Source organism: Physella acuta, unplaced genomic scaffold (genome assembly GCF_028476545.2).
Source record: "Physella acuta isolate Inbredline_101_S28 unplaced genomic scaffold, ASM2847654v3 ptg000999l, whole genome shotgun sequence".
Taxonomy (NCBI): domain Eukaryota; kingdom Metazoa; phylum Mollusca; class Gastropoda; family Physidae; genus Physella; species Physella acuta.
Window position 1 is genome coordinate 203,231 of NW_026732516.1, and position 14,102 is coordinate 217,332.

General features: G+C 39.7%; 1 protein-coding gene across 3 annotated transcripts in view; it reads right to left on the reverse strand.

Moving 5' to 3' along the window:
* LOC131954443 (otoferlin) overlaps nucleotides 1-14,102 on the reverse strand; it is a gene marked incomplete at its 5' end in the record, with an annotated part of 146,620 nt that overhangs the window by 68,259 nt on the left and 64,259 nt on the right. The window contains 12 exon segments of one of the 3 annotated variants that reach the window (XM_059318114.1): nucleotides 187-321; nucleotides 808-968; nucleotides 1,169-1,307; nucleotides 3,179-3,196; nucleotides 4,495-4,635; nucleotides 5,171-5,301; nucleotides 6,233-6,404; nucleotides 8,274-8,435; nucleotides 9,285-9,416; nucleotides 12,416-12,481; nucleotides 12,647-12,808; nucleotides 13,847-13,981. In XM_059318114.1, coding sequence (XP_059174097.1) covers nucleotides 187-321; nucleotides 808-968; nucleotides 1,169-1,307; nucleotides 3,179-3,196; nucleotides 4,495-4,635; nucleotides 5,171-5,301; nucleotides 6,233-6,404; nucleotides 8,274-8,435; nucleotides 9,285-9,416; nucleotides 12,416-12,481; nucleotides 12,647-12,808; nucleotides 13,847-13,981 — 1,554 coding nt within the window. 3 annotated transcript variants of the gene reach the window in all.

The following is a 14,102-nucleotide window of genomic DNA, read 5'->3' on the forward strand; positions in this document are numbered from 1 at the left end:
CATCTACCACTATCACAAAACACCACACCTCACTACACCTTAGCCACACCACCACAACACCACCACAACACCACCACCACACCACATCAACATCTACCACTATCACAAAACACCACACCTCACTACACCTTAACCACATCATCACCACACCACCATCACACCGTGACCCCGCGAAGCAGCACTGACCTTGAACTTTCCCACAATCCTGTTCTCATCCGGCTCGTCGTTGCCCATGTTTTTCCCGCGGAACAGCTCGAAGGTGTGGAGCCAGTCCCGGAAGCCGTTAAACTGCAGCTGCGTCTCCAGCTCCGTGGGATACACCTGTACAACAGTGACCTTTGTATGCAAATGTTCAAGGGTCAAACTATATGTGCACCTATGATCCCTTGGTTTTTTTTATGACAGTATCGAAAATTCATGACCCCTGGACGAAAAGGGGGTCGGTCTACTAATGACCCCTGGACGAAAAGGGGGGTCGGTCTACCAATGACGCCTGGACAAAAAGGGGATCGGTATAGAAATGACCCCTGGACAAAAAGGGGGTCGGTATACCAATGACCCCTGGACAAAAAGGGGGTCGGTCTATCAAGACCCCTAGACAAAAGGGGATTGGTCTACCAATAACCCAACGTAACCTTCAAATAATGTCGCGGTTAGTCTACATTATTTAGTCTACAAATTTAACAGTGGATTCCTTAATAACGCCTCCACCCCCTCCAAATCCCACACCCGTCTTTACTGACCCCCATCACGCCCCACCCCTTCACCCCTCCTTTCCAGTGTACACCATCACATATGACGTCATACCTTGAGCTGTGACGTGTTACTCAACAACTTCTCCCTCTTTCTCTGAGCTTTGGGAGAGAGCTGTTTGGCCAGAGAGGCGTCTTTCTTCTTCTCCAGGTCTCGCCTCTCCACCATCTTCTTGACCTCCCTCTCGAACCTCTTCGCCTCTTTGATCTCCACCTCTGTAACAGACCCGCAGTAAATGGAGTTTATTTTTTTAAAAATCTATTTTTAGAATTAAGTTCTAAAAATACTTTAAATAAAGTTTAAAAAAATGTAATTAAAAACAATTTTTAAATTATTTTATAAATGTAAATTTATATTTTTCTATTTCGATATATTTCCCCCCTCCCAGACATCGAAGGTCAAGGTTGCAGCTAACCGTCTGCTAGAGTGCCGTATCCGCCATTTGCTGCCCGCTTGATGCTCAGGTCGTCGTCCTGCGACTGCTTGGAGTCCTGGGCCCGGCTCTCCGCCTGCAGCAGTTCCACGTTGAAGACGTCATCGGCGTGGCCGTGTTCCTGGTCAATGCAGGGTTACAATTTAAATGGGTCAAGGTCATCACTCGATTTTTTTTCTTTCTGTCATACTTCTAATTAAACTATACACAACACACTTAACACACAGACACACACTATATATATATATATATATATATATATATATATATATATATATATATATATATATATATATATATATATATATATATGTGTGTGTATATATAACATTATATATAACATTATATATATATATATATATATATATAGGCCTATATATATATACATATATATATAATATGTATGAAAATACACGTACCCCCCATACCTGAACCTGAAACTTTAATTTAAATTGCGATCGGATTCAAATTTGACATGAATCACAAATAAAAATAGGCCCTTCTGTTAAACTTAGACCAAACTACAGCGAATTTGACACTTTTTGCATCATTTGATCTTCACAATTTAAAAATCATTAACTGCACAGAACCATTTGATATCTTATAACTTTAAATAAAAATGGTTCGAGATAATTGAATCAAAATGACAAATGTAAAGAAGACACCGACAAATTTAGGAATGTTTAATATAAAAAAAAAGAGAATGAAAAGAAATTGGAAATAAATGAAGCTGTGAGTGATTATTTTGAAAGAAAGGGAATTAATTTTTCGATCGCTTGACGTTCGGGAGACTGGGGTGTAATACAGGCTGTTGAAATTTTGTGATTATTTTGGTGTGAATTGAAAACAAAAATAAAACATGTTTTGATTGGTTGGAGAAATATGACGTCAGAGGTTTTAGATTTGATGGAAGGAAATGTTTCAAGGTGTAGACGTGGTGAGGGAGAATGTAGGTGGGGGTGGTTTGTGGGGGTGGCATGTGGGGGTGGTATGCGGGGGTGGTATGTGGGGGCGGTATGTGGGGGTGGTATGTGGGGGTGGTATGTGGGGTGGAATGTGGGGGTGGTGTGTGAGGGTGGAATGTGGAGGTGGTATGTGGCGGCAATGTGGGGGTGGTATGTGGGGCAATGTGGGGGTGGTATGTGGGGCAATGTGGGGGTGGTATGTGGGGATAATGTTGGGGTGGTATGTTGGTGTGGGGTGGTACGATGGGTGCACGTGGGTGTGTACATAAGGGGACACGTAGGGTGTGTATGTGATGTGCTATGTGGGGGTGGTATGTGGGATGGTATATGAGGTAGTATGTTGGTGCGGGTCAATCTTAGGTGGGATGGTATGTGGGGCTATATGTGACTTGGTATGTGGGTACGTGGGATTGTATGTGGGGTGGAATTGTATTTTGTTTGTTATTTGGGGCAGTATGTAAAGGTGGTATTTAGGGTAGTATGTGGAGGTGTTGTGTGTGCTGACTGTAGTTACAAATATCGCAAGTGTAAAAAGTTTAAAGAATCTGTGAATAAAAAACTTGATGTAAAAAAAAAGTTAATGGCCCCAGCAATAACTGGGAGAAATGCATGAAAAAAAGTTAATTTTTAAAAATAGTAAATTGGAAAAAACTAATTCACACGATAAAAACGTAAATATTAGCAAGGCTGTTTAAACTGTTTTTTGTAAATTAATTTTTAAAAGGAGCAAAAATGTATAAAATATTGAAAGCAAATTCTCCAAGACAGCAATGGTAACGACTAGAAAAGGGAAATATATTTTTAAAATGCATTCAAAGAAAGACGGTTTAGAAATCCATGTCCCACAAATGAAGAATTCATAAAATGTAAATAAAATTGAAGCATTCCGCCGAAGATTTTATCATACAGTAAAATAAATTAGAGAATGTTATCATACAATAACATAAATTAGAGAATGTTATCATACAATAAAATAAATTTTTGGATGTTATCATAGAATAAAATAAATCGTTTAAAACAACGTTACCTCATCATTGGGATCTGCCTGTACAAATATAAGGAGTGGGGTCAAGGTTATCTTGTCATATACAATAGGGGGTGGAGGCATCAGGGAGGGACTCTTGTTGTCAAAAAAAGAGTTAAGAGTTATTTGTTTCTATCACATAGTAGTTATGTGGAAATAAGTCTACAGTACGGGAATAGATTTTCAATTAGTTGATTTGACAGTATGATTTGAGGCTATATTATTAAAGTCATTACGGCCAAACAAAGTAAAATGTGATTAAAAGGCTAACGAAGGAGTGGATTTGAGGCTTACTAAGAAGTGGATTTGAGGCTAAAGAAGGAGTGGATTTGAGGCTAAGGAAGAAGTGGATTTGAGGCTAAGGAAGGAGTGGATTTGAGGCTAAGGAAGGAGTGGATTTGAGGCTAAGGAAGAAGTGGATTTGAGGCTAAGGAAGGAGTGGATTTGAGGCTAAGGAAGAAGTGGATTTGAGGGTAAGGAAGGAGTGGATTTGAGGGTAAGGGGTCGTTCATGAATGACGCCACACTCGTAGGGGGAGGGGGTGTCCGTAATTTTATGACGGTGTGTGATGGGGGGAGTGGACGGGGGGGGGGGGGGGTTTAGATGGTGTGACGTCACACTTTTGCATTATAAAAAAGCAATGTTAGAAAACGAATTTTAGCCGTTATTTCGCGTTTTAGAAAACTGTTTTAATAAATTGTAATAGGAATTGATTAAAATGCTCTACGTTGACAGAGTTCAAACAAGATTTTGGAAAACTATCGTATTTTAAGAAAAATTCAACTGCAATTTAATGGGGGGTTGTGGGCTGATGTATGTGACGTCATTTTAGCGGGGGGGGGGGGGGGGGTCTGGCTTTTTGTGACGATGTGTGACGGAGGGAAGGTGGGGGGGAGGTAAAAATCGTCTAAAAAAGCGTGACGTCATTTTAGGATGACCCCTAAGGAAGGAATGGATTGGAGGCTAAGGAAGTAGCATGTAGGCTAAATTGGGAGTTGATGTTTTGGTTTAAGAGTTAAAACTTAACCACAAATGTTTGCTAGAGTGTCACCACATGAGAGTGTAAATAAAAGCTTTAGTGAACAAAACTTTAGCACATAATGCTTTAGAAACACTATGGGAAAAGTGGGAGCCGGAAAATGCCGGTTCAATCTTATCTCCTTTAAAAAAATCAAGCTGTGTCTATCAGAGACCACGAGAGCAGTGTGATCTTGAGAAAGGCCGGAAGAATCCGGATTACTTAACTTCTTCCAAAGATCAAAATGTCTCTGCAGGAGGTCTCGAGAAAAGCAGAAGCCGGAAAAAGCCGGCACTCTTACCCTGATCATAGTTTCCACCGAGGCGAAGTACTTGCTCCACCAGTCCAGTGCCTCCATGTCCGGCTCGTCCTCTTCCACCGTCTTTTTCTTGGCTTTTTTCTTTTTGTTTTCCGCAGTTTTTTCGTCTTTTGTACTGGGACCCTGCAGGTAAGAAATCAGGATTTATTGAGTTGTTTCCCTTAGACTGCTAATAAAATAAATATGTGGAGTTATCGCCCCCAGGTAATGGGATGTAGGAAAAAAACTAAATTAGGTATTCTTTATAACAGCTGTATGTTGACGTTATATACCAAACAAGAAAGTAATTAGCAAGTTACACTAGGAAAAATTTTGGTTCATGAGCTGAATAATTATGGGTGATTCATAATGGATGAATTATGCCGTCATAAAATTACTATCTGGACACCTACTCTATAGCTACGTCACAAAATGACCATTCTCATAAACTGAACGACTGGACAATTTTCACCATAGTATGACGTCATAAGCGAAGACACGGGGCAAAGCTTACTGTAACATGACGTCATAAGCGAACACACGGGGCAAAGCTTACTGTAACATGACGTCTTAAAGGGACCAAATGGACACTTTCTGTGCTACGATCCCAAGGCCATCTAGCAAATCCTGACGTCATCATCCGTCATGACGTCATCCACTGACCCCGCCGACCACTTACCGTGTTGATGGTGATGTACTGGTCACGTGTGATGAGCGGAAGGTTCTCGTCCATGTTGATAGTCACGTCCTCCGACTTGGTGGAGACCGGTGACCCCGACTGGATGACCTTGACCTCGTCCAGCCCTTTCACTGGCGAGTACATGAGCGACCATTAGACCGGACATTCATCACCCTACATTCAGGGGTCTCCAAACTACGGCCCACGGGCCAGGTGCGGCCCGCTATGTCCTCTCATCCGGCCCGCGGAGATCTTTTTGTACAGGGAAAAAGCGTTTGTTGGTGATGGCTGAGGAACTTTGACCAGAAAAATCAAAGACATTTCTGGAAGAAACTGGCCCCCGAACTGAAAATTGATAGTTAATGCGGCCCTCGGACTGAAAAGTTTGGAGACCCCTGCATGACCATCTCTAATAGTTAGTTGAGGATTATATCAACACCTTATTTTTAGAAAAATATTATTTTAATCGCCTATATTTCACTCCCTGATTTCTGCTTACAGTCTGTTTTGGATTACGTCTGTAGAAAGTATTTAATTAACAATTCCCTAATTGCCCAATCAATCCTCACTAAACAAACGCTAGAGTACCACATCCCATCAGGTATTTATCATTGATTCAACATTACAAATCCATAACAAAACGTACCGTTAACGTACATACACAAAATTCTACTCTAAACGTTTAAAATGAAATATAGTAATAAACTTTTAAGAAATATTCTCAAAAAAAAAAATTTAAACAACGCGCCACTATCTTAGAAATAATTAATCTAGGAAATGCTTTTAGAATGTTTACAGCAAGCAAGTAAAAAATTATATTCCATGGTTTTTAACTTACTATGAACCCAGAGAAAGTAATTCCAATCCAAGTTTATAGAATACATTTTACTCAAACTTAAACGAAAATAATTCTAAACGATATTTTTAATACTGTATAACTAAAAAGAAAAAAAAATCCACTGATTGAGAAAAAATAACAGCAACTGTTGAAACCTGTTTTGAACACTTCATAATTACAAGAAAATAGTTGTAATGAGTGATTTTATTAGACTTTGAACTTACATGCAAATATTTTCTGGAGTGTGTTCTTGGCGTGAGTTGTGGTCGGCACATACATGAACTTGTGCAGGTTGCTGATGACGTGAGTGCCGACTAGGGTGAAACGACCGAAGCTGCGACAGTCCACACAGCGGATGGTGATGGGGGGACAGTACAGCTCGTTCTCTGGCAGCTCCTGGGGGTCGGGACAGGTGGTATAGGTGTAAAGGTGGGGGTCAGGACATGTGGCATAGATGTCAGGTGGGGGTCAGGACAGGTGGCATAGATGTCAGGTGGGGTCGGGACAGGTGGCATAGGTGTCAGATGGGGGACAGGTGGTATATGTGTTAGGTGGGGGTCAGGACAGGTGGCGTAGGTGTCAGGTGGGGGTCAGGTGACATAGGTGTCAGGTGGGGGTCAGGACAGGTGGCATAGGTGTTAGGTGGGGGTCAGGACAGGTGGCATAGGTGTCAGGTGGGGGTCAGGACAGGTGGCATAGGTGTCAGGTGGGGGTCGGGACAGGTGGCATAGGTGTTAGGTGGGGGTCAGGACAGGACAGGTGGCATAGGTGTCAGGTGGGGGTCAGGACAGGTGGCATAGGTGTTAGGTGGGGTCAAGACAGGTGGCGTAGGTGTCAAGTGGGGGTCAGGTGACATAGGTGTCAGGTGGGGGTCAGGACAGGTGGTATAGATGTCAGGTGGGGGTCGGGACAGGTGGCATAGGTGTTAGGTGGGGGTCAGGACAGGACAGGTGGCATAGGTGTCAGGTGGGGGTCAGGACAGGTGGCATAGGTGTCAGGTGGGGGTCGGGACAGGTGGCATAGGTGTTAGGTGGGGTCGGGACAGGTGGCATAGGTGTTAGGTGGGGGTCAGGACAGGTGGTATAGGTGGTCATGACAAATGGCGTAGATGTTAGGTGGGGGTCGGGACATGTGGCATGTATGTCATGATAGGTAGCATACATTCAGGTCATCATCCAGGTCATGACAGGTAGCATATATGTCATTCAGGTGATGCCATGACAGATGACAGGTTGTAATGACATATATGTCAACAAGTGCTGTATGTATGTGTTGATTGGAGGTCATGATTTATAAGAGGTACTAAATATGTATGTTAAATAGTTATTTTCTTTTTCTACAGAATGCGGTTTTTTAAACATAAATAAAATATTGTTCAACACTCCAATGATGAAATTTAATCGATGTTGAAACGATTCATGTCAAAAAACGCAAAACATTTATTCTTGTAAACGTGATTACATAGACCACGATGAGATAGACACTGATGACACATCCAACTTTGACACACACAAGAGTGACACACACAAGAATGACACACACAAGAATGACACACACAAGAATGACACACACAAGAATGACACACACAAGAGTGACACACACAAGAATGACACACACAAGAGTGACACACACAAGAATGACACACACAAGAATGACACACACAAGAATGACACACACAAGAATGACAGACACAAGAATGACACACACAAGAGTGACACACACAAGAATGACACACACAAGAATGACACACACAAGAATGACACACACAAGAGTGACACACACAAGAATGACACACACAAGAATGACACACACAAGAGTGACACACACAAGAATGACACACACAAGAGTAACACACACAAGAGTGACACACACAAGAATGATACACACAAGAGTGACACACACAAGAGTGACACACACAAGAGTAACACACACAAGAGTGACACACACAAGAGTAACACACACAAGAGTGACACACACAAGAATGACACATACAAGAGTGACACACACAAGAGTGACACACACAAGAATGATACACACAAGAGTGACACACACAAGAGTGACACACACAAGAGTAACACACACAAGAGTGACACACACAAGAGTAACACACACAAGAGTGACACACACAAGAATGACACATACAAGAGTGACACACACAAGAGTGACACACACAAGAATGATACACACAAGAGTGACACTGACAAGAATGACACTGACAAGAGTGACACTGACAAAGACAGAAAAAAAGACAAGTCTGGCACTGACCACATCGAAGTACTTGACCGGCACGCTGAAGTTTGGATTCTTCCTGGAGTTCTGTAGCACGGATGAGGACAGCACGTGACCTGCGCACTCGATGTCGATACGTGGGTGGTCAACCAGCTGTAGCTGGACACGCTTCAAGTCTCGGACACCCCAGAACAGAACCTGCACAGTGTAGGAATAATGGCTGGGTTATAATGATAGCCTGCACAGTGTAGGAATAATGACTTGGTTATAAGGATAGCCTGCACAGTGTAGGAATAATGGCTTGGTTATAATGATAGCATGCACAGTGTAGGAATAATAAATGGATTATAATAATAATCTGCAGAATGTAGGAATAATGGTTGGGTTATAATGATAGCCTGCACAATGTAGGAATAATGGTTGGGTCATAATGATAGCCTGCACAATGTAGGAATAATAAATGTGTTATTATAATAATCTGCAGAATGTAGAAATAATTGCTGGGTGATTATGATAGTCTGCACAATGTAGGAATAATGAACGTTTTATAATAATAATCTGCATAATATAGGAATAATGACTGAGTTATAAGTATGGCTGCACAATATAGAAATAATTACTGGATTAAAATGATAGCGTTGTAGTGATGGCCTGCACAATATAGGAATATTGATTGGACTGATATGATAGCCTGCACAATTTATGAATAAAATTGGGTTATAATGTTAGCCATCACAATATAGGAACAATGACTGTTCTACCTTCACGAAATATAGAACTTGTGTTAAATATACTAGAATGTTATATCATATCTAAAGTTTTTGATACAACTTAGAGATAACGGCAACACCGTTTAAAATTAATTTTTTTTTGTGTGGCGTATAGTTCATAGGCTAGAGGTCAACATCGGAGTTCGCAACAATATCAGTTCAAAGGCTAAAGGTTAACATTGGAGTTCACAATAACACTAGCTCAAGTCTAGAGGTCAACAAGAAATATTTGACAACAAAATAAACAGTTTTCAGTAACAAATAAATCCAGACTTACTTCAATTCTGTGTTTACTGAGGATGGGTCGAATGCCTTTGGGCACGGGCATAATGGGACCTCTGTCTTTCTTCATTTCTGGAAGCTCCAAGGGCGGTAAGTCTTGACCAGAAGAATCACCAAAGGGAGCTAACTGAATAAACATTTTGGGGGAAAATACACCACATGTTGAGTATTGGCATATTTGACATATTAGATTAGTAAGAAATAAAAAGGTAGCTCAGAAGGTGCAGTAACCAATGTAAATTTATAGAAATGTTAAAATTAAGTTGTAAATTTAAGCCTTCACATATTACTATGTAGTTAGCAGCCTAATATATATTGCATATACCTCAAACAATTTAATTGGTGGGTAATATAATTCTGGGTAAATCTAACTTGTAAAAGTAATAAACTTTTATATTTAAAAAAAAAAGGAAAAAAAAAGGAAAAACTATGTTATTTTTTAATGTACAGTGTAACGAGTGAAAGTGTTATTTATTATCAATGTAAAAGTTTCTAGCAAAAATGATCAAATCGAGAACAATGCAAAAACAACAAACGAAGAAAAAAGTTAAAGACATGCGCAGTAATTGTTAAAGTCAAAAACCGGATACACTAATGACTAATTCCTTAGATGAACATATTTTTTTACAGCTGGTCGTCAAAGGGTTAAGTCTGTATTCCATAAAACACGCTCTATACGACACTATGGCCTCAACATTTATCGAAGGTCAATTTATGATAGTCTGACGAACTAACAATTAAACGAATTCACGGGATGGATTTCTCGCCTGAGATTATAGAATATAAACAAACTGCTGGATAGAGCTATACAAATGGTAGATAACGTTTTGTTTACATATCGAAACTTGAGAGTTGAGAAGAGCTGGGGGAACAAGAGTAGGTTTCTAGGAGCCTTTGATACAGCAAGGGAGGCTAACTTGGTGTTAAATTAAACTTTTGAACACACAATCTCAAGTTATTCCCGATGTTTTAAAGTATCATTCAAATAAAATATGTTGAACAGACAAAAGGCCCGTGTTTTAAATATTGGTCTTGTTTTTACTTTGTGTGAAAGCAACCAGACTTGTACGTTTTAAAGGACTTCATCCACGCCTTAAAGATGTAATTTCTATTTTTAAAAAAAAGTAATATTTCTTAATGAAACTATGCTTGCAGTGAGTACGGATGCCTAGTACCATGAAACCACGAAGACCCCCCTCAGTAGCTGGTTCTTTATTCTTTAAAAAGACACAGAATCACAAAAAATCAGATAATTAACAGGTCAAAACACATATAGCAGTCGGGCTCATGCTTATAGCTATGACATATAACATCAAACATCATATTTATCGCTACATTTAACATTCAACATCAAGCATAAACTGTGAAAATCAAAATATATTTACAGACCACAAGTCATATTATTGTTATAAAATTTCAAGACACCCCCCCCCCCCCCCCCCCCAGTAATATGTAATTTGGTTCTCGGAAAAATGTGGGATACAGTCATTAAAAACACGTGTAAAGTCTTAAATTGTGTAAAAATAGACAAAAACAAAAGTTAAGCCAAAATTGTGTCCCATCTTTGTCCCGCCCTTGAAATTAATTTTTTTTTAAATAAAAAAAATGAAAAGTCATTATTGCATAACATTGCTTCCATAGCCTACCTCTCTAACTTAAATCTCTGACGTCTAACGTAAGTCACTTCTAACTTTATTGTGTTGTAAACTATTTGAACACTTCCTTAGACAAACTCTAGAGTTATGCGATTAGGGTGCGAGAAAATACAAGATAATTATATAAACTATAAACAATCAAAAATATGTGAATGAAACAAATGAGAAATCCACCCTGATGTGGTATAAAGTAAAGCAAAAAAAAATTTAATACATAATGAGCTGAAAATAATACAAGAAAAAAATAAAATATGAAGATTTTTCATGATGCTCGATTTACATCGCTCTCTCAGAAGTTCAAAGTGGGCGAAGGCTATCTGCAAGGTTCTCAGTTATCTAGCAAGGCCAATAACTAGTTCCGATTTATTATTGTTTTACGAATTTATGGCATTATTTACTAACACATTAAAACTAGACATCAAGTAACTGGGAGATCCTACAATGTCGAAGAAGAGCAGTCGCCACCATCATCACCATCATCATCATTATCATCATCATAATTATCATCATCACCATTGATATCATTATCATCACCATAACCATCACCATCATCATCATCACCATCGTTATCATCACCATTATCCTTATCATTACCATCATCATCATCATCACCATCAACGACATCGTCATCATCATCATCCCCATCATTATCATCATCATCACCATCATCACCATCGTTATCATCCCCATCATCACCATCATCACCATCATTATCATCATCCCCATCATCACCATCATCATCACCATCCCCATCATCATCACCATCATCATCCCCATCATCATCATCATCACCATCATCATCACCATCAACAATATCCCCATCCCCATCATCATCACCATCATCAGCATCCTCCTCCATTCGTGCCCAAGACACACGAGACAGATGAAATAGTTACCCCTCATGTTATTCAGCACATAATATTATCATACAGAGTTATAAAATTAGACTTGTATGAAAATGTAAATGATAGTTACTTTTTAAAATCAAATTTTCTAAAAATGTTACTGTGTATTATGTGAAAGCACATTTGCATTTAATGGCTGAATTTTTAAAAATTAAAACCAATTAGAAAAAGACGGAAAAGTTTCAGAAACTTCAAGAACATTTAAACCGTCGCTGATTTTATATTTTCTTGAACGTTTGAATATCCGAAATCTATTTAACTACTATTGTTTCAGCGACATGAAATGACCTACTTTAAGTACAGCAATAACGAATTTTTGTGACCGACATAATTTCATAAAAAGCGTATTTCAGTAACCGCCTTACTTTCGGGCAACTTAAAAAAAAAAAAAAAGAAATTAAAAAAAAAATAAAAAAAAACAAACAAACCAAGACACTAGCATCCTAGAAAGCTTATGGATAAAAAACGCAAACAAATACAGACTAGAAAATTCGTGAAGAAACGCTACTTGCAACAACAGACGGGGAGCATACAGAAAGCTAAAACAAAGTATGAGAGGGGGATACCGGAATCTTTCGAGCGTGTGGTGGTGTCTGATATGCGGCCTTCAAATCCGATTCCTCGAAGGGTTTCTAGCATGGAGGAAAAAATAAATTGGAGAAAAAAAATAGGAAGAACAACAAATTAACGTTATGGCGACAGAGTCACGCGCAAACCGTCATGCTCCATTCGACAAACTTGATGCTACCCACTACCCACGGGATACAGCATGACGTCACAAGCGTGCAGAGTCTGACCTGGAGGAGTTCAAAGGTCGCCAGGAGCTCCCCGGCGCGGTCCGGCCCGCGGAAGATGTCCCACCATTCTAGGCGGGGCGGGAATTTGGGGGGCTTGTAGGCTTCACTGCTCAGCTTGACCACCGGCTTGCAGAGGGCGCGGCCTATGAACTCTGACTTGCCCTGAAAAGTCAAAGGAGAAATATTTGATGACATAACATCAATTCTATTTTGAGGTTGATTTTCGACATTTCTAAATCGCATGATTTTTTGTAGGTTTATGAGTAATAAAATGTTTTAATTTTAAATATGTTAAGAATAATATTTGTTTGTGTATGTTGCGGTTTTTCGATTTTGGTGTTATGAGTTTTGTCAGAGTAGATAATGTCATGGTTTGTGTCAAATTGAAGTTATGACTTTGCTTCATATGTCTATGACATTACGTACAGGCTAATGTTGTTGGTTGTGAGATTATCACCACGAATAGTTCATTATTACGAGTTACCCACGAAGGGATATACTGATGTAACCTGTCTAACCCTAGGAAAAGACTCACCATAATGTTGTAACCTGTCTAACCCTATGAAAAGACTCACCATAATGTTGTAACCTGTCTAACCCTATGAAAAGACTCACCACTTTGTATATAATGTTGTAACCTGTCTGTCCCTAGGTAAAGTCTCACCACTTTGTATATAATGTTGTCATCAGTATGCCCCTATGAAAAGACTCACCACTTTGTACATAATGTTGGAATCTAACCCTGTAAAAAGTCTCACCACAATGTTGTCACCTGTCTAACCGTATAAAAAGACTCACCACTTTGTATATAATGTTGAATCTAACCCTATAAAAAGACTCACCACTTTGTATATAATGTTGAATCTAACCCTATAAAAAGACTCACCACTTTGTATATAATGTTGTCATCAGTCTGATTTGATGAAAAGACTCACCACTTTGTACATAATGTTGAATCTAACCCTATGAAAAGACTCACCACTTTGTATATAATGTTGAATCTAACCCTATAAAAAGACTCACCACAATGTTGTCACCTGTCTAACCCTATAAAAAGACCCACCACTTTGTACATAATGTTGAATCTAACCCTATGAAAAGACTCACCACTTTGTATATAATGTTGGAATCTAACCCTATAAAAAGACTCACCACTTTGTATATACTGTTGTCACCTGTCTAACCCTATAAAAAACTCACCACTTTGTCCTGATCGAAGATCTCGACCACCACCGTTGGGGGCTCGTCCACGATCTCGTCCATCATGCCGTACACCTGGACCTCGGTCAGTATCAGCATCTCGTCCCAGGTGGGGCTCAAAGTCTGCTCAATCACCTGTAGGTCAAGGTCGAAAAGTCACAGTTACAACAAAAGGAAAATTGGTGTGTGGGAGTGTGGGAGGTGGTGGGGGTTTTGATGGTGGGGGGTGTGTGGGAGGTGGTGGGGGTTTTGATGG